Source organism: Lolium rigidum, chromosome 4 (genome assembly GCF_022539505.1).
Source record: "Lolium rigidum isolate FL_2022 chromosome 4, APGP_CSIRO_Lrig_0.1, whole genome shotgun sequence".
Classification (NCBI taxonomy): Eukaryota; Viridiplantae; Streptophyta; class Magnoliopsida; order Poales; family Poaceae; genus Lolium; species Lolium rigidum.
This window is the reverse complement of record NC_061511.1, coordinates 134,807,963-134,831,854: the sequence shown is the minus strand read 5'-3', so window position 1 is coordinate 134,831,854 and position 23,892 is coordinate 134,807,963. Positions and strand designations below refer to the sequence as shown.

At 46.3% G+C, this 23,892-nt stretch overlaps 1 protein-coding gene, 1 long non-coding RNA gene and 1 pseudogene across 4 annotated transcripts; 2 read left to right on the top strand and 1 right to left on the bottom strand.

Annotated features, from left to right (window-relative positions):
* The first annotated feature begins 1,363 nt into the window (after positions 1-1,363).
* Positions 1,364-2,190, top strand: LOC124649565 (pathogenesis-related protein STH-21-like). Its single transcript, XM_047189173.1, has one exon. It carries the CDS (start codon positions 1,436-1,438, stop codon positions 1,931-1,933), a length of 498 nt encoding a protein of 165 aa, XP_047045129.1. The 5' UTR covers positions 1,364-1,435; the 3' UTR covers positions 1,934-2,190.
* Positions 2,191-3,345: 1,155 nt separating this feature from the next.
* Positions 3,346-21,632, bottom strand: LOC124647531 (annotated as a pseudogene).
* On the top strand, positions 5,091-7,179 carry LOC124649435. 3 transcript variants are annotated; one of them, XR_006986633.1, is made up of 4 exons: positions 5,091-5,273; positions 5,462-5,594; positions 6,465-6,580; positions 6,944-7,179. It is a non-coding gene; the product is annotated as an uncharacterized LOC124649435 (long non-coding RNA). The 3 variants fall into 3 exon arrangements; XR_006986634.1 differs by having other exon boundaries at positions 6,465-6,752; XR_006986632.1 differs by lacking the exon at positions 6,944-7,179 and having other exon boundaries at positions 6,465-6,935.
* Positions 21,633-23,892: the final 2,260 nt, after the last annotated feature.

Below are 23,892 nucleotides of genomic sequence, written 5' to 3'. Positions count from 1 at the left end.
CGTTGGGCTGGCGCGTAGAAAGTCCCACATGTCGTTTGTTCGACCGTGTGCTCTTTCAGCACCAGAGACCATCGTGTTCGGCGGCAGCATAAATTGTCTTCTCCTCTGAGGTCGGCTAGTGGCGTAGGGGTTGTTGGCTCGGTTTGAATAAAGTTGGTTTGGCCCCACTGTTCTTCGAGCGCCAAGTCGTCGATCTGCATCATGCCGGCCTCCTCGATCTGCACGTCGGCAAGTTCTAGTATTCCTCTTAGATATTTCCGCTGATTGGCGCATGGCATTACTGGATATCTATATCGAAATATATCCGGTCATGCGCTCCCTTATCTTCGGCCAGTGAGGCTTCATGAGGGTGTGACAAAAAGCTTTGTTTTCTTATCGGTGCCATGGGACATGCCTAAATATAGATTCACATGGTTTTGACAGAGGTCGAGAAATTCATGGTGAGTGTGATAGGGTGTTTGTAATGGCAGAGAGGCGTATTGGTTGCGATGAATACATGGGGAACATGTTTCTCCTCTATGTCGGGTGTTGGTGACTTGCAGCAGCGGTTTTAGCAAGAGGGGGTGACAACATATGTGGACTGCCTTTTTTGTGGTGCTTCTCGAGTACCGAGTTGCGATTTTTAGGGTGAAAGCTCAAGATTTTGCCTTCATTGGTTGCGCTTGGCAATGGGCTTGCTGAAGGCATTGTCTTGTGAACTCGGAATTTCTCCGGTGTGAAAACTCAAGACCTCCGATGGGGTGATGACAACGCTTATACATTATTTATTTCTTGGAGGCGTCTCTTTAGTACAATCTCTTTCACGGTTTGGGCGTTGTCTTCGATGTTCGTTATGTCGTTGATGTGGTGAGTCACGGGTCTTCGTTTTTTTATTTCTCTCTTTTATTGTTTTCTTTGTCGTGTGCATACTTAATTTTTTTGTACATTTTATTGGTGCAGAGGCTAGGTGTAATTGTTATATTTACAATATTAATATATTTTCTTAATTTAAAAATTAAAACCTAAAAAGTGTGAGTACAAAATTTTAGGATGCAAATAAAGCTCACCTGACTGAAAATTAGAATAATTCTTAGTCAGCTGATCTCGTCGGCTACATGCACGTACGTGATGGCTATAGGTGCCATCAAAAATCGCTAGTCAGCTTACGAGAAGTATAGTCAACAAAAGAAGTCGCTAGTCAGCACACATGGGAGAAGATTGAACAGCTTCAGCCGGAAATGCTAGAAGTCTAGAACCCGGAATGTTCAACCACAGACACACACATGTTAGACCAGGCTTCACATGTTAAGGATTGGCTTCATCCGTCCTCTTGCACCTATAAATAAATGTACATAATCCCTTCTTTGAAAAACACACACACTCATCAGCCATCACCAGTCTGCAAGAACTTGCCAACATCGATTAGTGACTTAGTGTCCATTGACGAACCGACAAGATGGTGGCTGGCTGTGTGATCACCGAGGATTGTGCCCTGGCGGTGTCCGCAGACCGGATGTGGAAGGTGTCCTGCTCCGGTGATGCCTGGGTTAAGACCTGTGCGGGCATCTTCGACTCCGTGGACGTGGAGGGTGACGGCGGCCCCGGCAGCGTCACCACCCTGACACTCAGCGCAGCGGCAGCGGCGGCGCCAAGTGCGGGCGGCAGCGTGGTCAGGAGCCGCGTGTTGGTGCGCGACGACGCGACGCTGGTGCTAAGGAATGAGGTGCTGGAGGGCAGCAAGGTGAGAGGCCAGCTCAAGTCGCAGGTGACCGAGGTAAAGTTCGAGCCGGCCGGGGAAGGCGCATGCGTGGCCAAGTTCAAGGTGGAGTATGAGAGGCTCGACGGCGGGGGGGCGCTGAGCGCGGAGGAACAGGCGGAGCTCATTGGGGGCTACCTCGCCCTGATGAAGATAGTCGAGACCTACCTCGTTGCCAACCCTTCCGAGTACGCCTGATTCAGCCAAGAGAAAGGTGACCCTGATTCCTCAGACGTTGGTGTTTGTTTCTTTGCTGGTGGAGTCTGGGAGAAGAATAAAGACGTGATCATGAGTGTATGTGAAGTTTGTGTGAATGTTTAATCCTTGTTGTATGATTGTGTTTTATTTTGCTTCAAGATATACTACAGAAGTATATGCATATGGTCTGGTTTTGTGGTGAATGTATCATAGATTACATGTATGATATGTGATGTCAATAGACTTAATATAATCAACATATTTGTGAGGGGGATTTGTGAGGGGGTGCGGGGTGGGACGGTGGTGGGAGGCGGAGGGCTTGGCTTGCGTACGGGTAGCTATACGGACGGCAATTATTGGGAATATTTCTGGGGCGCACCACCAAGAAAGATGCGCCACAGAAATAGTGAAACTAATTATTGGGGCTTGCCGGGGGTGGGCTCCACCATCTTTCTGTGACTCCTGTGTATCCGGTGCGTCACTGAAATACGCTATTTCAGTGGCGCACCCTTTCTGGTGCGGCGCACGCAAAACTGGTGCGCCAGATAATAGCATCCCATCTATAGCTAGTTTCCTACTAGTGATGCACGCCATTGTCTGTGAGTCCAAGACGATTCCTTCTCAGGCCCAACCGAGTTCCACCATCTATCTCCTTTAGATGGTGTGTCGACAGGGAGAGTCCTTTTGCAATTGTTGTTCTTCGGAGGGTCCAGCGTCGGTAGAGACGTGGCTTTGTTTCTTAGCTTAGGATATGCTCTTTCATCTTGTGTTGTTGTTTTGTGGGTGGTGGCTGTTTTTGGACTAGCCGGTCTGGAGTTATTGCTACGCTCGGTGCTCGCAACGAGTGTTGTGTTCTTGTAGTCAAACCTCTGTCTACAAATTTTGATTGGAATTTTTACTTTTATTTAAATACAAACAATAAAGAAACAATTGAATATTTCCCCCAAACCAATACATAGAATGAATTGTCCTGCAAGATTTCTTTTTTTCCAAACAGGTGGGCAAGAAGTCAGCCAAGCCGGCGCAGAGACCAAAGGATCTTCAGTACCTAATGTGCGGTGAACAATGTAGGGTACTCGCTTGATATTATAAACTTATTGTCGTCAGTTGGAAACAATCTTCCATCTACAACACCTAAGTATGCGCTAGACATGCATGGACAGCTAAAATTTCAATGGTGTATTGTACAGATCAACACCAAACACTCTGAGATGAGTTCTTTTGTACACTACGAGACCACGGGCAAACATAAGAACCAAACTGTCGATGAGCAACGTCGAAGATAACCAGAACTTCAACAGACTCTATGAACGAGGTTTCCAAGCATCTACGTGTTTGTGGGTGGATTGATTTGCGTGTGTTAGCCCCAGCTAATGCGGCATCGCTGGTCACCTCTGGCCCAGGGCTGTCAGTTAAATGTCCATTCTCAGAGGCCACCGTCCCGGCACTCCGGATGGACTGCCCTCTCTCGATGCTTCCGACTGCTTTCTCTCGATGCCTCCCCACTGCCTTCTTCCGATGCCGCCTGACTGCCTTCGATCAATGCTGCTGATCCCGGAACTTGACCTTGAAGGTACGGCTAACAGCTCGCTGACAGCATCGAAAATGTTGCGGCAGTCTTTGATCAGCACTTCTCCATTGGGATAGCATCGTCCAAAGCATGCAACACAATAAGGATATTCGTCCCGAGATGAGATGGGCAGTTTATATTTTCAGATATCCCTAAGTTGAAAGAGAAATATTACCGACTGTAATTAATATATGATGAGTTTGAGGCCTTGAATGTTGGCCCAGACCCGACAGTACTCTCACCGTTCTGATACCAAACACAGCCCCTATCGTCGAGTGCTTTCCAACGACGCTGACGATGAGCTTCCGGCGAGACGCGCACGTATGTAGATAGTACTTTCGTCTACACGCACGTACACCAAATCAGCTAGTCTATGATTAAACGATCGATAGCTAGCACTACCAGCACCCCACCGTACACAACCCGAAATAGATTGATCGCCAAAGGGCCTTGTCGGTCCTTGTGCCTCTTCTATTGATTCAACTCACGGTGGTGTTTAGCCAACTGCTGGCTATAACAAGATGTCATGTCATTTATAGTTATTATATAGTTAACATGTACAATAGTTGACTATAAGAATGAAGTAATTTACCAATATATGGCCCACATTTCACTCTTACAAAGTGCCTAGGAGCACGTGCAAGAGCTGGCTATTGCATAGTAGTCCATCTTCCTTCTCTCTCCCCTTCTCTCTCCTCCAACTCATCTAAAATATATTATTTAATATCTTATAGTCAGCTGACTGGACTCTATTACAAAGTCTAGTTACATGTATAAATACTAAGCAACCTGACACCTACTCGGTATGCACCTGGCGCCCAACTCGGCATAGACCCGCACCCAACACGACGCCAACCCGGTTACATCCGGTTTAGACTCAAACTAAAACACACGTATACTACGCGTATACGACAGAAGTACGAGCGCACTACGCCGTGTTAGTGCTGGAGTGCTTATTTCTAACATTGGACATATTCTGCTATATTTCCTTGCATAAGTGCAATTTTTTTCCATTCGCTACTTCTATAGGTAGTTCTTAATCATATGAAACTAAAGTTACCTCAATAAATGCCTGTCAAAGTGAGATGAAAAGGGATGGCTCATTTCCCCGCAGCATCCGCATGGCATATCTGACAAGGGACTGAGAAACTGCTTGTAATCCTTTCACGGGAACGTATCAGCTGAAAATAGACTACATCCTGCAAATCTGCAAACTCCCGTCGGTGCCGTCGGATTTGATACAAACGGTCAGATCTCATGTTCCTTTCCACCACCATGCAGTTTGTAGAAACCCCCCTACACATCTCTTATTTGCGTCATCCATCCCTTTCCCCTTGTGTCTGGAACAGCAGGTAGACAGAACCCACGAGATCCCCTTTCTTCTCCATCTCCGTGCTCTCCATTCCCCATCATAGATCGAGCAGGATAGCTCCATGGATACGGCTCCCCTGCCGGCTTAGTTCAGCACCTTACCGCCCAGCTACCTCCTTGTTTGCACGCAGCTCGAATCCAACATTTCTCCGCCTCGATCTGTGCGCCGCCATGCTCTCGGTTGACGCCGTTCAAAGCTTCGTTCTCGTGCCGCCCAACCGCACTTGGTCCACAACGCCGCCGCCTCCTTCCTAGATTCACCCACCTTACGAAGCAGGGTGGGGGCGTTTGCATCCAGTACCAAGACCTTCTCCGTTCACGTTGTAGGATGTACGCCTGGAGAACCTGAAATGCAGTGTTTTTTTATATATTTCAGTTCATACTCGAGATTACGACGAGGTAAGTAAATACTAAGCAAATGACAAGTTCTTTGTTCCATATAAACTAAGTTTAATTTCCTCCGTCATGATGAGCTATCAGTTCTGATATTTGTTTAGCATATCGAGTTAGCTTTTAGTATCTGAGTAGTTGCAAATATTACCTATATGTGATAACATGGAAGCTTGACATACTTGCATTTTCTACAGGGTCAACTTATTGAGAGAACGAGCCGTACCAATTGTTCCTGCACATGATGGTCTAAGCTGCTACAGAAAAGCAGTTTGTGGGATTCTAAAATAGCAATCAAAGAAATTTCTTTACTATCAATATAGTGTTTGGGTGAGTCATGTATAGTTTTTTGAAGTTTACTAAATTTGCATATGCACAGTTTTACCTTGGACTCTCTGAAGTTAAAGCTTGTTCAAATTTCCGCCATTACAAGCCAAGCTTATAGAATAGAACAGAAGTGCAACATCACTGTCCCTGAAACTTGAAGGGTGCTATTTTGGGACTAGCTATTAAGCCTTTAGCCTTGTCCCTTAGTTATAGCCTACATATTTATCATTCCCTTGTGTACATGTTGGCCTTTCTAGTATATTTCACAAGTAATATTATCTATGCAATAGTGGGATTCACCATAAATCAAAGTAGATGATACCACCGTATGGTGCTGCGGAACACCTATGTGAATAAAAAGTATAGAACTGAACTTCTTTTATTCATAAGAATCACGATTATTTGACAAAGGTATATAATTGAACTGCTTCTATTTGTAAGAAGCATGGGTTGACAAACTCAAATACATGTACATATTCCTCAGCCAAATTCTGGGCACGTTGATCCACTGATGCACTTCCCACTTGTCTATAGAAAGGAAGCAAAGATGTACCAAAACTTTGGTAGCACGGTAATTTATTTTCATTACCAACCATGCCGCCGGACAACCCAGGAATTTAGTTGATGGAATCGGTGCTTAAAGGCCTTCAGAAATTTTGATTACATGATATGTAACCATAAAGATATAAGAGTAATACATGCTGACATCTGATTGGATACTTCCCGTTCTTCTTTGGACACCAAACAATCGATCAAATGCCCTGCACGCAGAATTCATTCAGAAATGCTGAAATGGATTGACCATTCCCTGAAAACAATTTTTTGTTACTCTTTTAATATGTTCTAAAGTTAACTTTTTGTATGCAATTATAGATGGCAGCTCGCATGGATCTCGTGGAGAGTGAGATTTCAGCATGTTCTATGGAAACAAATGATTGTGATGATGTTGAATCCATTGTTGTCGCAAGCTCTACGATATCAGCGCACAGGTTTAATATGTTCTATGGAAACAAATGATTGTGTGACATTTCTGTGATGAATTGATTTAACTTGCTTTAGGCATGAGCTTAAGGGAAGAAAACCAACCATGACGACTGTTCTCTTCGTCAATTACAAACAAATCTTGCCCATGCTTTTAAGCCTCAACTTGTATACAATAGGGTAGGCACACGTACTAGAGAAATGGGACCGTGGCTACTTGTTGTAGAATGTCTAACTTAATGTGTGCACAAATCAGAGAGGAATAGATATGCAGACTACTTTCTTGTTATCCTTCTTTCGGACTTTAAAGATACTTGCCTACCTATAATACCTCATTGTCATCTCATTAAACCTGTGCATTTTATCTGCAGAAATTTGAAGCACAACAATGCGCTCTGTAGATTCATTCAGAAGCAGATGCCGCCGCGGAATGTCATGTTCGCAATATGTATATATTATCTAATTTATGGATTAGCTGGTATTTGTAGAACTAATCTGAATGCAAACTTTGTACTGGCCACCTGATGGTCATGATGCAGTCCAGGCTCCATTGTATCATAAGATGACGCCCATGGGTTGAAGATTAATGCACTTTCTAATTATCTGGATTGCCGCGCAGGTGTTGTATATAGCTCGAGTATTCAGTTCTCCGTCGATAAGAAATATGTGTCGGTGTTTGCAACATTAGTGCTAGCTATAGCTATAATGTTTATACACTGTATCCGAAACAATTCTGTATCACGTACACAAGAACTCGTTTTGGTCAATTCTTTGAAACATAAAGAAAATCAGGTCATCCTATATATCCAGAATTTCCACAACGAACAAAGTAAGTGGCACAGGAACGTAGAGTAAAAAAATGGCACATCAAGGACCGAATGTCCAGGAACGGGAGGCACCAACTGTACCAGCGGGTCTGATTTTTTGAGACGAACATTTGTAAAGGGCCTTACTACAAATGTAAACTTGTGGCTGCGGACGCTTTCTTGCAAAATGACTGTGACCGGATCACAGCCGCTGGTACAGGATCCTACGGGCATGAGCAAACATTTGCAGATTTTCAGTTCCTTTCACCACCTCCTGAGAAAGGACATGCTTCAAGCTCAATATGGTGCACATGGTTTTAGCTCATTCATTGCTGCCAAAACACCTGCATCCAAGAGTTCGAAACAAGAACATGTCAACTCGTATGCTTGCTAGCACCGTTCAAGTAAACACATGATGCATAGAAGTTAACAAGTAAAACTACCATTAACAAACACTGCGAGAGGTGGATGCTCCATTAAAACAGAAAGGCGGTGTCACATCATCAGAAGTATCATCCACAACTCCATTTGTGACAAAGCCAATAGATGGCATCGGAACCCAATGATGTCGAATTTTTGACATAAAGGACCACTTGCCCCAACGAATTGCCAAAAAAGACCACCTGTGAACAAAATAACCAAAAAAGACCACATGCGATGTGGCGGCACGGTCCCCAGACGACACGTGGATGGTGCCGCCGGAGCAAGTGGCGGCAAGACTTGCCGGCGCGTGGGCCATGCCGCTCCCATCAGTGGCGGCAGGACGACATGGTAGGGTGCCGCCGCACCATCTGGCGGCAGGTTTCACCGTGCCAACAACTGCTCAGAACTGGCGCTGCGAGCTTCTAGCTAGCTAAGGGGCGATTAGCTACGCCATGCGTACTCATCTCTTGAACAGAGGGTTGGGCCCGGTCCCACGCCATTCCCATGCATGGACGCCCGCGCGTACCAAATGCATGCAGGGGTGCATTTCGATTTAAAATCATGATCCGTGCGACGATGGAAATCTAGATCGCCCAAAATATTCGTGTACGTCCGTTCGTCGGTCTAAATGGTCGAAATCGATCACTCGTTTATTTGCGCTAGGGGTGGCTCTAGCAGCACGATGCATTTTTTTTCTTGATTTTGTATTTTTTTGAACATAATTTTTTTTGACATAGTAAAGAAATACAAATAAATTATAAAAACTAACGAATGTGCCTACTCGTCGTCGTCGTCGATCACGACGAAATCCGGTACCGGGGAACGGCCAGTTGGGAACCGATGGAACATACGCCGGTGCCTGATGTCTACGGGAGCTTCTATTCTTGTAGACAGTGTTGGGCCTCCAAGAGCAGAGGTTTGTAGAACAGCAGCAAGTTTCCCTTAAGTGGATTACCCAAGGTTTATCGAACTCAGGGAGGAAGAGGTCAAAGATATCCCTCTCATGCAACCCCGCAACCACAAAGCAAGAAGTCTCTTGTGTCCCCAACACACCTAATAGGTGCACTAGTTCGGCGAAGAGATAGTGAAATATAGGTGGTATGAATAAGTAGTAGCAACGGCACCGGAAGTGCTTTGCCCGGGACAATAAACAAGCGGTAGTAACGCAGCAGTAGTAACGCATAGAAACAGTAAACAAGCAGCGATAGCGATATTTAGGAACAAGGCCTAGGGATTACACTTTCACTAGTGGACACTCTCAACATTGATCACATAACAGAATAGATAAATGCATACTCTACACTTTTGTTGGATGATGAACACATTACGTAGGATTACATGAACCCTCAATGCCGGAGTTAACAAGCTCCACAATAATGCTCATATTTTAGTAACCTTTAGTGTAAGATAGATCAACAGACTAAACCAAGTACTAGCATAGCATGCACACTGTCACCTTCATGCATATGTAGGAGGAATAGATCACATCAATATTATCATAGCAATAGTTAACTTCGCAATCTACAAGAGATCATGATCATAGCATAAACCAAGTACTAACACGGTGCACACACTTGTCACCTTTGCACACGTGCGGGAGGAATAAACTACTTTAATAACAAATCACTAGAGTAGCACATAGATAAATTGTGATACAAAACATGTTGCAATCATAAAGAGATATAAATAAGCACCTCACTATGCCATTCAACATTGAGTAAGTATTCTGTGAAATATGGCCTAAGAGACCCACACGGTGCACACACTGTCACCTTTACACACGTGGGACAAGGAGTCTCCGGAGATCACATAAGTAAAACTCACTTGACTAGCATAATGACATCTAGATTACAAGCATCATCATATGAATCTCAATCATGTAAGGCAGCTCATGAGATTATTGTATTGAAGCACATAGGAGAGAGATGAACCACATAGCTACCGGTACAGCCCCGAGCCTCGATGGAGAACTACTCCCTCCTCATGGGAGCAGCAGCGGTGATGAAGATGGCGGTGGAGATGGCAGCGGTGTCGATGGAGAAGCCTTCGCGGGCACTTCCCGCTCCGGCAGGGTGCCGGAACAGAGACTCCTGTCCCCGGATCTTGGCTTCGCGATGGCGGCGGCTCTGGAAGGTTTCTGTGGTTTTCGTCGAACGCCCCGAGGTTTTTAGGTCAGAGGCTTTATATAGGCGGAGAGGCGGCGCAGGAGGGCTTCTGGGGGGCCCACACCCTAGGGGCGCCCCCCCCTTGGCCGCGCCGGGGTGTGGTGTGGTGGCCCCTGCCCCCTTCTCTCGGCGGTTCTCGTGTGTTCCGGATGCTTCCGGGTAAAATAGGAACCCGGGCGTTGATTTCGTCCGATTCCGAGAATATTTCGTTACTAGGATTTCTGAAACCAAAAACAGCAGAAAACGAGAACCGGCACTTCGGCATCTTGTTAATAGGTTAGTTCCGGAAAATGCACGAATATGACATAAAGTGTGCATATAACATGTAGATAACATCAATAATGTGGCATGGAACACAAGAAATTATCGATACGTTGGAGACGTATCAGCATCCCCAAGCTTAGTTCTGCTCGTCCCGAGCAGGTAAAACGATAACAAAGATAATTTCCGGAGTGACATGCCATCATAAACTTGATCATACTATTTGTAAAGCATATGTAGTGAATGCAGCGATCAAAACAATGTATATGACATGGGTAAACAACTCGAATCATAAAGCAAAGACTTTTCATGAATAGCACTTCAAGACAAGCATCAATAAGTCTTGCATAAGAGTTAACTCATAAAGTAATAATTCAAAGTAAAGGTATTGAAGCAACACAAAAGAAGATTAAGTTTCAGCGGTTGCTTTCAACTTGTAACATGTATATCTCATGGATATTGTCAACATAGAGTAATATAATAAGTGCAATAAGCAAGTATGTAGGAATCAATGCACAGTTCACACAAGTGTTTGCTTCTTGAGGTGGAGAGAGATAGGTGAACTGACTCAACATAAAAGTAAAAGAATGGTCCTTCAAAGAGGAAAGCATCGATTGCTATATTTGTGCTAGAGCTTTGATTTTGAAAACATATAGAGAGCATAAAAATAAAGTTTTGAGAGGTGTATGTTGTTGTCAACGAATGGTAGCGGGTACTCTAACCCCCTTGCCAGACAAACCTTCAAAGAGCGGCTCCCATTTTATTTTATTTTTGGGTGGCACTCCTTCCAACCTTTCTTTCACAAACCATGGCTAACCGAATCCTCGGGTGCCCGCTAACAATCTCATACCATGAAGGAGTGCCTTTTTATTTTAGTTTTATTATGATGACACTCCTCCCAACCTTTGCTTACACAAGCCATGGCTAACCGAATCCTTCGAGTGCCGTCCAACAATCACATACCATGGAGGAGTGTCTATTTTTGTTAATTAATTTGGGACTGGGAATCCCATTGCCAGCTTTTTTTTGCAAAATTATTGGATAAGCGGATGAAGCCACTAGTCCATTGGTGAAAGTTGCCCAACAAGATTGAAAGATAAACACCACATACTTCCTCATGAGCTATAAAACATTGACACAAATCAGAGATGATAAATTTTGAATTGTTTAAAGGTAGCACTCAAGCAATTTACTTTGGAATGGCAGGAAATACCATGTAGTATAGGTAGGTATGGTGGACACAAATGGCATAGTGGTTGGCTCAAGTATTTTGGATGCATGAGAAGTATTCCCTCTCGATACAAGGTTTAGGCTAGCAAGGCTTATTTGAAACAAACACAAGGATGAACCGGTGCAGCAAAACTCACATAAAAGACATATTGAAAACATTATAAGACTCTACACCGTCTTCCTTGTTGTTCAAACTCAATACTAGAAATTATCTAGACCTTAGAGAAACCAAATATGCAAACCAAATTTTAGCATGCTCTATGTATTTCTTCACTAATAGGTGCAAAGTATATGATGCAAGAGCTTAAACATGAGCACAACAATTGCCAAGTATCACATTACCCAAGACATTATAGCAATTACTACATGTATCATTTTCCAATTCCAACCATATAACAATTTAACGAAGAGGAAACTTCGCCATGAATATTATGAGCTAAGAACACATGTGTTCATATGAACCAGCGGAGCGTGTCTCTCTCCCACACAAGCATGATGTAATCCAATTTATTCAAACAAAAACAAAAACAAAAGCACACGAGACGCTCCAAGTAAAGCACATAAGATGTGACCGAATAAAAATATAGTTTCAAGAGAAGGAACCCGATAATTTATCGATGAAGAAGGGGATGCCTTGGGCATCCCCAAGCTTAGACGCTTGAGTCTTCTTGATATATGCAGGGATGAACCACCGGGGCATCCCCAAGCTTAGACTTTTCACTCTTCTTGATCGTAGTATATCATCCTCCTCTCTTGACCCTTGAAAACTTCCTCCACACCAAACTCGAAACAACTCATTAGAGGGTTAGTGGACAATAAAAATTAACATGTTCAGAGGTGACATACTCATTCTTAACACTTCTGGACATTGCATAAAGCTACTGGACATTAATGGATCAAAGAAATTCATCCAACATAGCAAAAGAGGCAATGCGAAATAAAAGGCAGAATCTGTCAAAACAGAACAGTCCGTAAAGATGGATTTTATTAGGCCACCAGACTTGCTCAAATGAAAATGCTAAAATTGAATGAAAGTTGCGTACATATCTGAGGATCACTCACGTAAATTGGCATAATTTTCTGAGTTACCTACAGAGAATTAGACCCAGATTAGTGACAGCAAAGAAATCTGTTTCTGCGCAGTAATCCAAATCTAGTACTTACTTTACTATCAAAGACTTTACTTGGCACAACAAAACACAAAACTAAGATAAGGAGAGGTTGCTACAGTAGTAAACAACTTCCAAGACACAAATATAAAACAAAGTACTGTAGCAAAATAACACATGGGTTATCTCCCAAGAAGTTCTTTCTTTTTAGCCATTAAGATGGGCTCAGCAGTTTTAATGATGCAGTCGCAAGAAATAGTATTTGAAGCAAAAGAGAGCATCAAGAGGCAAATTCAAAACACATTTAAGTCTAACATGCTTCCTATGCATAGGAATATTGTAAATAAACAAGTTCATGAAGAGCAAAGTAACAAGCATAGGAAGATAAAACAAGTGTAGCTTCAAAAATTTCAGCACATAGAGAGGTGTTTTAGTAACATGAAAATTTCTACAACCATATTTTCCTCTCTCATAATAACTTTCAGTAGCATCATGAGCAAACTCAACAATATAACTATCACATAAAGCATTCTTATCATGAGTCTCATGCATAAAATTATTACTCTCCACATAAGCATAATCAATTTTATTAGTTGTAGTGGGAGCAAATTCAACAAAGTAGCTATCATTATTATTCTCATCAAGTGTAGGAGGCATAGTATAATCACAACAAAATTTACTCTCCATAGTAGGTTGTACCAAAAGACCACTATTATTATCATCATCAGAAATAGGAGGCAAAGTATCATCAAAGAAAATTTTCTCCTCAATGCTTGGGGGACTAAAAATATCATGCAAACCAGCTTCCCCAAGCTTAGAACTTTCTATATCATTATCAACAATGGTGTTCAAAGCGTTCATACTAATATTACTACCAAGCATGCAAATAAGATTTCATAGGTTTTTTAATTTTCGCATCAAACAATCCATGTTTTAAATCAGGAAATAGAATAAGAAGCTCACTGTTGTCCATTATGCCAAACTAGTGTAAACAAGAAACAAAAAGATGCAATTGCAGGATCTAAAGGAAATAGCTTCGAGCACAAACACAATGGCGCCCGAAAAGTACTTCACCTGGGACCGTAGTATGAGTGCCTTTTATCTTTCCTCCCCGGCAACGGCGCCAGAAAAGTGCTTGATGTCTACGGGAGCTTCTATTCTTGTAGACAGTGTTGGGCCTCCAAGAGCAGAGGTTTGTAGAACAGCAGCAAGTTTCCCTTAAGTGGATCACCCAAGGTTTATCGAACTCAGGGAGGAAGAGGTCAAAGATATCCCTCTCATGCAACCCTGCAACCACAAAGCAAGAAGTCTCTTGTGTCCCCAACACACCTAATAGGTGCACTAGTTCGGCGAAGAGATAGTGAAATACGAGGTGGTATGAATAAGTAGTAGCAACGGCACCGAAGTGCTTTGCCCCGGACGAGTAAACAAGCAGTAGTAACGCAGCAGTAGTAACGCAATAGAAACGAGTAAACAAGCAGCGATAGCGATATTTAGGAACAAGGCCTAGGGATTACACTTTCACTAGTGGACACTCTCAACATTGATCACATAACAGAATAGATAAATGCATACTCTACACTTTTGTTGGATGATGAACACATTGCGTAGGATTACACGAACCCTCAATGCCGGAGTTAACAAGCTCCACAATAATGCTCATATTTTAGTAACCTTTAGTGTAAGATAGATCAACAGACTAAACCAAGTACTAGCATAGCATGCACACTGTCACCTTCATGCATATGTAGGAGGAATAGATCACATCAATATTATCATAGCAATAGTTAACTTCGCAATCTACAAGAGATCATGATCATAGCATAAACCAAGTACTAACACGGTGCACACACTCGTCACCTTTGCACACGTGCGGGAGGAATAAACTACTTTAATAACAAATCACTAGAGTAGCACATAGATAAATTGTGATACAAAACATGTTGCAATCATAAAGAGATATAAATAAGCACCTCACTATGCCATTCAACATTGAGTAAGTATTCTGTGAAATATGGCCTAAGAGACCCACACGGTGCACACACTCGTCACCTTTACACACGTGGGACAAGGAGTCTCCGGAGATCACATAAGTAAAACTCACTTGACTAGCATAATGACATCTAGATTACAAGCATCATCATATGAATCTCAATCATGTAAGGCAGCTCATGAGATTATTGTATTGAAGCACATAGGAGAGAGATGAACCACATAGCTACCGGTACAGCCCCGAGCCTCGATGGAGAACTACTCCCTCCTCATGGGAGCAGCAGCGGTGATGAAGATGGCGGTGGAGATGGCAGCGGTGTCGAAGGAGAAGCCTTCCGGGGGCACTTCCCCGCTCCGGCAGGGTGCCGGAACAGAGACTCCTGTCCCCCAGATCTTGGCTTCGCGATGGCGGCGGCTCTGGAAGGTTTCGTGGTTTTCGTCGAACGCCCCGAGGTTTTTAGGTCGAGGCTTTATATAGGCGGAGGCGGCGCAGGAGGGCTTCCGGGGGGCCCACACCCTAGGGGGCGCCCCCCTTGGCCGCGCCGGGGTGTGGTGTGGTGGCCCCCGCCCCCTTCTCCGGCGGTTCTCGTGTGTTCCGGATGCTTCCGGGTAAAATAGGAACCCGGGCGTTGATTTCGTCCGATTCCGAGAATATTTCGTTACTAGGATTTCGAAACCAAAAACAGCAGAAAACGAGAACCGGCACTTCGGCATCTTGTTAATAGGTTAGTTCCGTAAAATGCACGAATATGACATAAAGTGTGCATATAACATGTAGATAACATCAATAATGTGGCATGGAACACAAGAAATTATCGATACGTTGGAGACGTATCAGTGCCGCCGGCGGTGTTGGAGGTGGAGAAGCCCACGCCGGTGCCGCCGGCGGTGTTGGATGTGGAGAAGCCCACGCCGGTGGTAGAGATTGAGCAGCCCACGCCGGTGGTGGAGGTGGAGCACCCCACGCCGGTGGTGGAGGTGGAGCAGCCCACGCCGATGGTAGAGGTGGAGCCGCCCACGGATTGTACGACGGAGGTGGAGGCGACGGTTGTGGTTGCGGGGTTGAGTCCTCGAGCGCCCGTCGTAAGGCTTCTTCCTCCGTGACGCCCAGCGGAATGATGCCGGTAGCATACCGGGGCAGCGGCGGCTGCACCGGTCAGTCCACCACCGAGACGAGGACGTCGAGCCTCTCGAACCCGTTGTCTGTGATCATCGTCGGGTACTTGAACTTCTGGCCCTCCGCCATAGCCGCCTTACATTCATGGAAAATACAGGCGACGTAGTCATCGTTGTCGTCCTTGGCCACCGCCATAGTCGCTCAACGTCCGTTTACGTCGCCCGGTTGAAGATGCCCTCACGTTTAAGGGCATCGCCACCTGTCGGTGCTCGAGTCTTATTAAATGTGGACTGAGGAGGGGGACTTTCCCTATCCAGTCCCCATTATTGTAAGTTTTGGAGTTGGAGGAGGCGGCTAGGAAGGCCAAGGAGGACGCCGACGCGTGGGTGTTCCTTGCCAGGCCGTGCTCCGGGAGGAGGTGCGCCTAGCCGCGCTCCGGCTCGAGACGGGGCTGCAGGCCGTTGCGGCGGAGCAGCGGCAGAAGGAGGCGGCACGGCTGGCACGCCTGCGCAGGCCGGCGAGCTCTCCGGACCCGCACTCCGCCTGAGAAAAGGCGCAGTGGTCGCCCTGGCCAGAGTCCCCGACGCCCTCTGGTGTGTCCAGCCAAAACAGCGCGTCGCCGCCGGGGGGCATCGTCCTCATCGGTCCACCTCCGAGACGAGGACGCCGAGCGTCGCGATCTCGACGTCCGTCATGTTCTTCGGGTACTCAAACTTCCGGCCCTCCGCCATGGCCAACTGCCATTCCTAGAAGATGCACGCGATGCAGTCGTCGCTGTCGTCTGTGGGATCCTCGTTGTGGTACGCCAGCGCCTCGTTGTAGTCGTCATCGTGGTCGTCCTACGCAGGCGTGGGCGCCTGCCGTCTTCGACGACGAGGCGGTCGAAGGGGAAGTCCATGTCGCCCATGAAGCCTGCCCTCCTCCTCGGATCCCTCTCGGACTCGAGATAGCTGCGCCAGCTGTCTGAGTCGATGTCGTAGGCAGGATCGGCGCGGAGGTCCGGCGGCAGGTACTGCCTCCTTCGCCAGCCGCCAGGCATGTGCACGTCCACCGGGCATCGCACGGTGTCCAGTCCGCGTGCATCAACCTCCCCATGTTAACGGGCAGCGGCACCCTATGCGGCCGCTCCCCCTTCTTGGTGCCGCTCTTGGACGCCTCAAAGTCATTCTTCTTCTTCCCCATGGTGTTGCGGCGGTGGTGGTAGGAGTGATGGAGGAACGACGCCGGTGTACTTTTAAGGCTGGCTGCGTGCGGAAAACGATGCCATTGAAGGCGGCGCAGAAGCCCAGCCGCCGCCTGCCAGTGCGCGCGAAGAAGAGGCAACCGCGGCATTGATGGCGAAGGCTGCGGCGCAGACGCGAAAGCGCTGACCACGGAAGCGATGGCCGCAGAAGTGATGTCCTCGATACAGGCTTGCTGCAGAGCGGGCCTGGTGGAGAAGCGAGCGGTCATTTGGTGCGTCCGCGCAGTGTCCGCCGTGACGCATTCCAGGCGCAAATATGCGCCAGATTTGCGTCGCTGCAGACGACCCGATCATGATGCATCACCCCGCTGAAGATGGTACCAGACGTATTTTCGGTCCGAGCGGGCACAAACAGTAGCTCAAGGTCTGTTTAAGTCCCATTGGAGATGCCCAACACCTTTCTCATGCATGGACGCGAGCGCGTACGCGGCCCCACGCCACCACATTTACACCAATGCATGCGTGTAGGACAGGCGAGACGCACACACTCGATCGAACCTAATCGCCTGTTAGCTGGCTAGAAGCTCGCAGCGCCAGTTCTGATCGGTTGTCGGCACGGTGGAGCCTACCGCCAGATGCTGCGGCGGCATCCTGCCAAGTCGTCCTGCCGCCACCGACGCGAGCGGCATGGCCCACCAAGGCTAGACGGCGTCCCGCAGCGAAACTGGCGAGTAAACGTGCCGCCATGTACTGCTGCGGCAAGACCTGCCGCCACTTGCTGCGGCAGCACCCTGCACGTGTCGCCTGGGGGCCGTGTCGCCACATCGAAGGTGGTCTTTTTTTGGCAATTCCGTTCGCAGGTAATCCTTTTTGTCAATTCGTTGGGGCAAGTGGTCCTTTGTGTCAAAAATTCAATGATATCAGTCCAGGACAACCTAGCATCAAATGGACAACCTAGCAACGAGAATGAGTATGGAGAATTGCAGAGTATAATTCGAAAGAACAAACCACCCAGTAAAGTACCAAAGACCTTCTAATATGAATTCATGTTATGGTTAAATAGAGAAGAAAGAAATAGGATAGCCACAACAGTTAAAACACTTAGAGCATCTCCAGTCGCGTTCCCCAAACCGTCCCCCAAAGGGATTTGGGGCGCGCCGGACAGAAAATGCGTTCCAGCCGCGTCCCCTAAAGCCCTTTTTTGTCCGTCGCGCCCCTATACGGTGTCCGGCGCCCCGAGCCCGTCCCCGTCCCACAGGGGACGCTCCGGGGACGCCGGACACAACGAAAAGCGAGGCGGGGAGTGGCGGGGCCGACCCGTCGCCGGCACAATTAATTTAAACCTAACCGTCGCCTACCTCGCGACGGAAGTTATTGGCGCGCAGCCGACGGTGCAGCTTCCCGCAGAGGGCGCAGCGACGCGTCCCGTCGCGCCTAGCTCGCGTGCCGGCGTTAATGAGCGCCACCGCTCCTCCGCCTCCCTCCGGCCTATAAAAGGGGCGCCTCTCATCGTCCCTCTCACACACAAACCCTAGCGCATCTCTCCCAAACCCTAGCCGCCACCATCTCTCAACAAGACTCGACGCTATGTCTGGTAGAGGCGGAGGCCGACCTCGCGGCCGCGGCCGTGGTCGTGGTCGTGGCCGCGGCATAGCTGAACGCTCGCCGTCGCCTCCCACGCCGTCGTCTTCATCGTCGGAGATGGACATGGAGCCGGACGTCCTGTTCGAGTTCGTCCACGTCCTCAAGGGCGACCCGCGCGGCATCCGCAGGCTGCCGGACTCCTTCGCCGAGTACGTCGGCGGCGTACGCCCGCGCACGATGCATCCGCGGGAGCATTCGTGCGGCTACCGCCGGTGGATCGTCAAGGCGATCTACGACGCGCGCGGCAAGATGTACCTCAACATCGGCCGGGAGAAGTTCGCGCGCCACCACAGCCTCGAAGCCGGCTTCATCCTCGTGTTCTCCTACTTCGGCAACAGGGACATGAGCGTCAAGGTCTTCGACGAGAGGCGCTGCCTCCGGGACTACCACGTCGACAGGGACTCCCACGACGACAAGCACCGACGAGGAGGACGACCGAATGAGTGTTGTTTCTTCGCAGCGAATACGTGCACGGAGGTTTCTGCCTGTTCGCCTCATCGGTAGAACCAACAAGGGCACCATCCTCCCGCTGGATTTTCCAGCTTAGGTGACTCGGTGTGCGCTCGAGTGTTCTTTCTTAGCAGCGAACACACGAAACCTTCGATGCACGGCCTAGTTAGGTTTAGTTTCTTTGCAATATTTTATATTTGTGTCCACCATGGTTCAAACTATGTATTAGTTTGTGGAAAACCATGTTCCAAACTATGTCTTCGTGTAAACCACGTTCCCAATTATGTATTAGTTTGTGGAAATTGAAATAAAAATGCCGTAAAAATTATTTTAAATGTTTGGGGGCGGCGTTTGGGGGACGCGGCTGGGGAGCGACGTCCCCCAAACGCGGCACGAACGAAACACGTCCCCCAAACGATCCGGCGCGGTTTGGGGGACGGTTTGGGGGACGCGACTGGAGATGCTCTTAGTATATAAATGCTTACCTGAAAGTTCTCAACTGCGGTACCCATAATCTTTGAGAACAATTTTAGAACCACACTGCAAGAAGCACAGACAACGTCAGCAAATGCAACACATTTCCAGCAAAGACAATAAATTCCAAAACAATAAACACACCAATTAGTTTTCAAGGATTGGAGGAAGCATACCACGGAAGTCCAATCCAACCAAGCGAAGACCCATTGCACAATACTGCGAGAAGATCAAGTGATAATAAATTACAAGATAATTGAATTTTTGGTTACTGAGCTACAAAAGCAAGCAAATGCAAATACTCACCGTGCATTGCTCAAGAATGTTTGACAGGGACCCACCTTCCGTTATATTTGGCAACATAACTTGAAGAGTGGTGAGATGATTACTAACTTTTTTGTTAAAGATAAATTTTCATAAGAGTGAATTTTTTTGTTTTGGTAAGGCAAAGGATATGGAAGACCAATATAGAAATATTTTTGGGTGTGAATCTGGAACCTTACCTTTAAAATACTTAGGGATTCCGGTACATCATAGAACACTGAGGAATGCGGAGTGGAACCCTATTGAAAACCGGTTTGCTTCCAAATTAGGTTATTGGCGTAGTAAAATGTTGTCGTATGGTGATAGGTTGGTACTTATTAATTCGGTCCTTACTAGTCTTCCTATGTTTATGTTATCTTTCTTGGAAATACCAGTTGGGGTGACAAAGAGGTTAGATTATTATAGATCAAATTTTTTCTAGCAATCAGATGAGCAAAAGAGGAAATACAGATTATCTAAGTGAAATATTTTGTGTAGACCGAAAGATCAAGGTGGGTTGGGAATTGAGGTATTGGAATTGAAAAACAAATGTTTGCTGATCAAATGGCTGTTTAAACTTCTCTCAGAGGAGGGTATGTAGCAGCAGCTTTTATGTAATAAATACCTTAAAAATAAGACGTTGGCACAAGTAGAGGTTAAACCGACTGATTCACCCTTCTGGAAGGGTCTTATGCATATTAAAGAGGATTTCTTCAAGAGGGGTTTTTTCAAGGTGGGGAATGGAACATCGGTTAGGTTTTGGGAGGATATATGGATGGGGTATACTCCTTTGTCTCATCAATATCCTGCTTTATATAATATTGTTCAACATAAGAATGTGTTAGTCTCGACTGTGCTTGCAACTGTACCTATCAACATATCTTTTACAAGAGGATTTAATGATAATAAATGGTTACAATGGTTACATCTATGCCAACGACTTATTACTATTAATCTAACATCTGAACCTGATAAGTTTATTTGGAAGCTTACGGAGTCGGGTATGTTCTCAGTTAAGTCTATGTACCTTGATTTGATGAATGGGCATGCTATTATCTTCGTAAATATTTATGGAAGTTAAAGGTTCCTTTGAAAATTAAAATTTTTATGTGGTTCATGAGTAATAAGGTGCTTTTAACTAAGGATAATCTAGCTAAACGTAAGTGGAAAAGATGTCAAAAATGTTATTTTTATGATTCCACGGAAACTGTTAATCATTTGTTTATTCATTGTCCTTTTGTGAAGATAATATGGCGAATGATATACTTTACATATAACATTCCACCACCAGCTAATATTACTAATATGTTTGGTAGATGGCTGAATGGTGTCAAGAAAGATGACAAACAAAAAATAAGAATTGGAGTGTCAGCCATTTGTTGGGCTGTTTGGAAAACTAGAAATGATATTATCTTTAACAAGCAAATTGAAACTAATTTTTTGCAGGTTATCCGGCGAGCTGCTCATTCAATTCAACAATGGGTTTTCCTTCTCCCGGTGAAGCAGCGGGAGGCTATGGTTATTGGATGCAACCGGATGCTAGCGGTTGCTCAGGACTTCTTTTTTCAAGCTACTGGGTGGCGGCATCTTAATAGAATAGCAAATATTTAGCTTTTCTGAGTGCCATATTTTCAGCTGGTTGATTCATGTATCGACCGTAGCTTTTCCATGATTGTAATAAGGGATGATGAATTGTTGGTGACTTGATATTTTCTTTAATAAAGCAAGCCGTGTGCATCTATTGATGCAGAGGCTGGGGCAATGCTCCTTTATCGAAAAAAAGATGATTACTAACTTGGTGCATTGCCCAGCTGAAAAGCAGACCACCATCACTGTTCTCTTCACTTCCTGATTTATCATTATTGAATATTACTCGATATTGATTGACAACATTTTTAAACATAAGGCCATAGGCCCGACTTTAAATATAAAGCCATACGGCAACCCTAAGAATCTGATACAACACACCCAACAAGTACTGATACAAAGTCTCCAACCACGGTTTAGGCATAACACATCATAGGATTACAGAGCAAATCGAAGACAGGCTAAAAGCAGCTCCCATGATTGAACTTCATCTTCATGTAGCCTCCGTCCTAATTCTCGCGTGTAGACTCCTAACCTCGTTCATCGCCGCATCCAGCAGCGGTCGGTGTTAGCTAATAATCCTGTGCACGTGTTGGTTTATTTCCCTTTTCCTTTTCTGAATACGCATGTGTCCATGAGCCTGTTCGTGGCATGCAGTAGCTAGATGATCGGCTGATCATGGCCGAGTCATAGGAGTAGTGGACGTAGTGAACGGACTGATCTCGTGTTATCGCCGGATTTTAGCCAAAGGAGGAGATGGGCCGTGATTGAGATGGACTTAGAGGATATGCACATAAAGTGTTTCTGAATCGGCCTCGTGCGAAAGTTTGGGCTAGATTGCCCGTATATTTGTACATTATGGTAGATCACGTTTTAGTTTAGAATTAAGAGATAGAGTTTGGTTCGTACACAATTAGGTTTATTCCAAAGATAGAAAGTCTACGGACTATAAATATGTACCTAGGGTTATTGAGAAAGGAGGACGATCACGTTCACAACAAACACAATCTAGGCGCATCGCCACCCCTTGTTTCGAGGGTTTCTTCCGGGTAAGCGTCATGTTGCCTAGATCGCATCTTGCGATCTAGGCAGTATCGGTTTATTCGTTGTTTTGTGTTGCTCGTACTGAAGCCTTGTTGATGGCGAGTAATACCGTTATCATAGATGTTTTGGGGCTAACATCGATGCTTTCCTGATATGGCTGCTTAGTTATGCTGCCCCTAAATATCTAGCTGCCTTTGCACCTATCTTGGGTGTAAGGACAGCGTCTTGCTTGGTCTTTATTTAGTAGATCTGATCTGTTATGGTTGTTCCTTGTTCTCCAAGGATTAGTTTGATATCCGCATGGTTAGGCCTTGCAAACGGGTTGAACGATCCAAGTAGTGCGTAAGGTATGGTTTGCCGATCCTAGAGGGATTGTTCCGGGAATCGACTTTGTGTTGGTTTTTAGGCCTCTTCTAGGACTAGTTTTCTATTATCTTTCGTATCTGCCAGGCTCAACTACGCGTAGGATGTTCCGATTATGCGGTGAAAGCCCTAGACTGTCGTAGATTGATTTAACTTGGTTTTGATAAAGCAGGATCCCCATGTGGTCGTAGATCCAATACAAACCATGGGTCAATCGGCTCTTTGAGCCGATTCACAGGGTAACCTGAGAGCCGATCTAGGCTCGGATTTAATGTTTACGTGTCTGCCATGCAGGAAACTAATCGAAGCAATCCATTACCTTCCTGACCAGGTATAGGTCAGGTGGCACGCCCTCGCAACAGCCAGGACGTGTGCCGGAGTTTGCGGGCCGTCGCCCGAGGGACCAGGACCCGCCAGCAGTTCTGGGAGCCTCCCGGCTCTTCGTGTTGCTCGTCGCTGCTCGCCAGTGGGTTTTGGCAGGCAACAAATTCTGGCACGCCCGGTGGGACATTCTGCAGCAACTGCATCAACATTTGCAGCTGGGATGGCGGACAAACCAATCACGTACGAAGATCTGCCTGAGGAGCACAAGAAGAAATATGATGAGATTAAAGCCATCTTCGAATCCGATCTCATCGGCTCTTTCGAGAGGACCCGTCAACATGGCATTAGGTGGAGAGGGTTCTCACCCAAAGGCGTTCTCGTTGAAGTAGATCTATCTGTCCCTTCAGAGGAACACCAGAGCTCTGCGCCAGGAAGTTAATTACATGGTCGCTCATTCTCTACACCGTCATTCTGAGAGCCTGGTGAACGCTTTCGAGCGCATTGCGGTTCGCGTGGTTCAGGAAATCATGAAACATCGCACTCTCCGTCGGACCTGCCCTAGGGACTCACCAGGGAGAAATACCGTTCCTGCACTGCGACCGCACCTGCCATTCGCGCTTGAACCTCCCGAGCCACAGGGTTCACCTAGGCATACGTCGCCTACAAGGTTGGAGGCCCTAGGGACTCACCGGGAGAAATGTCCCCGTTCCGGACCAGACCGCAGTGCCATTCGACGCCAGACCTCCCGAGCCACAGGGTTCACCGGCATCGTACGTCTGGGGATTGGAGGCGATCCGCGTGCCAGTGCAACATGAGCCGCCTAAAGAAATCCACATGGATACGTG

Bases quoted from the DNA above. Each gene is read 5' to 3' on its own strand.
- LOC124649565 (XM_047189173.1), top strand. From the start codon at position 1,436: ATGGTGGCTGGCTGTGTGATCACCGAGGATTGTGCCCTGGCGGTGTCC.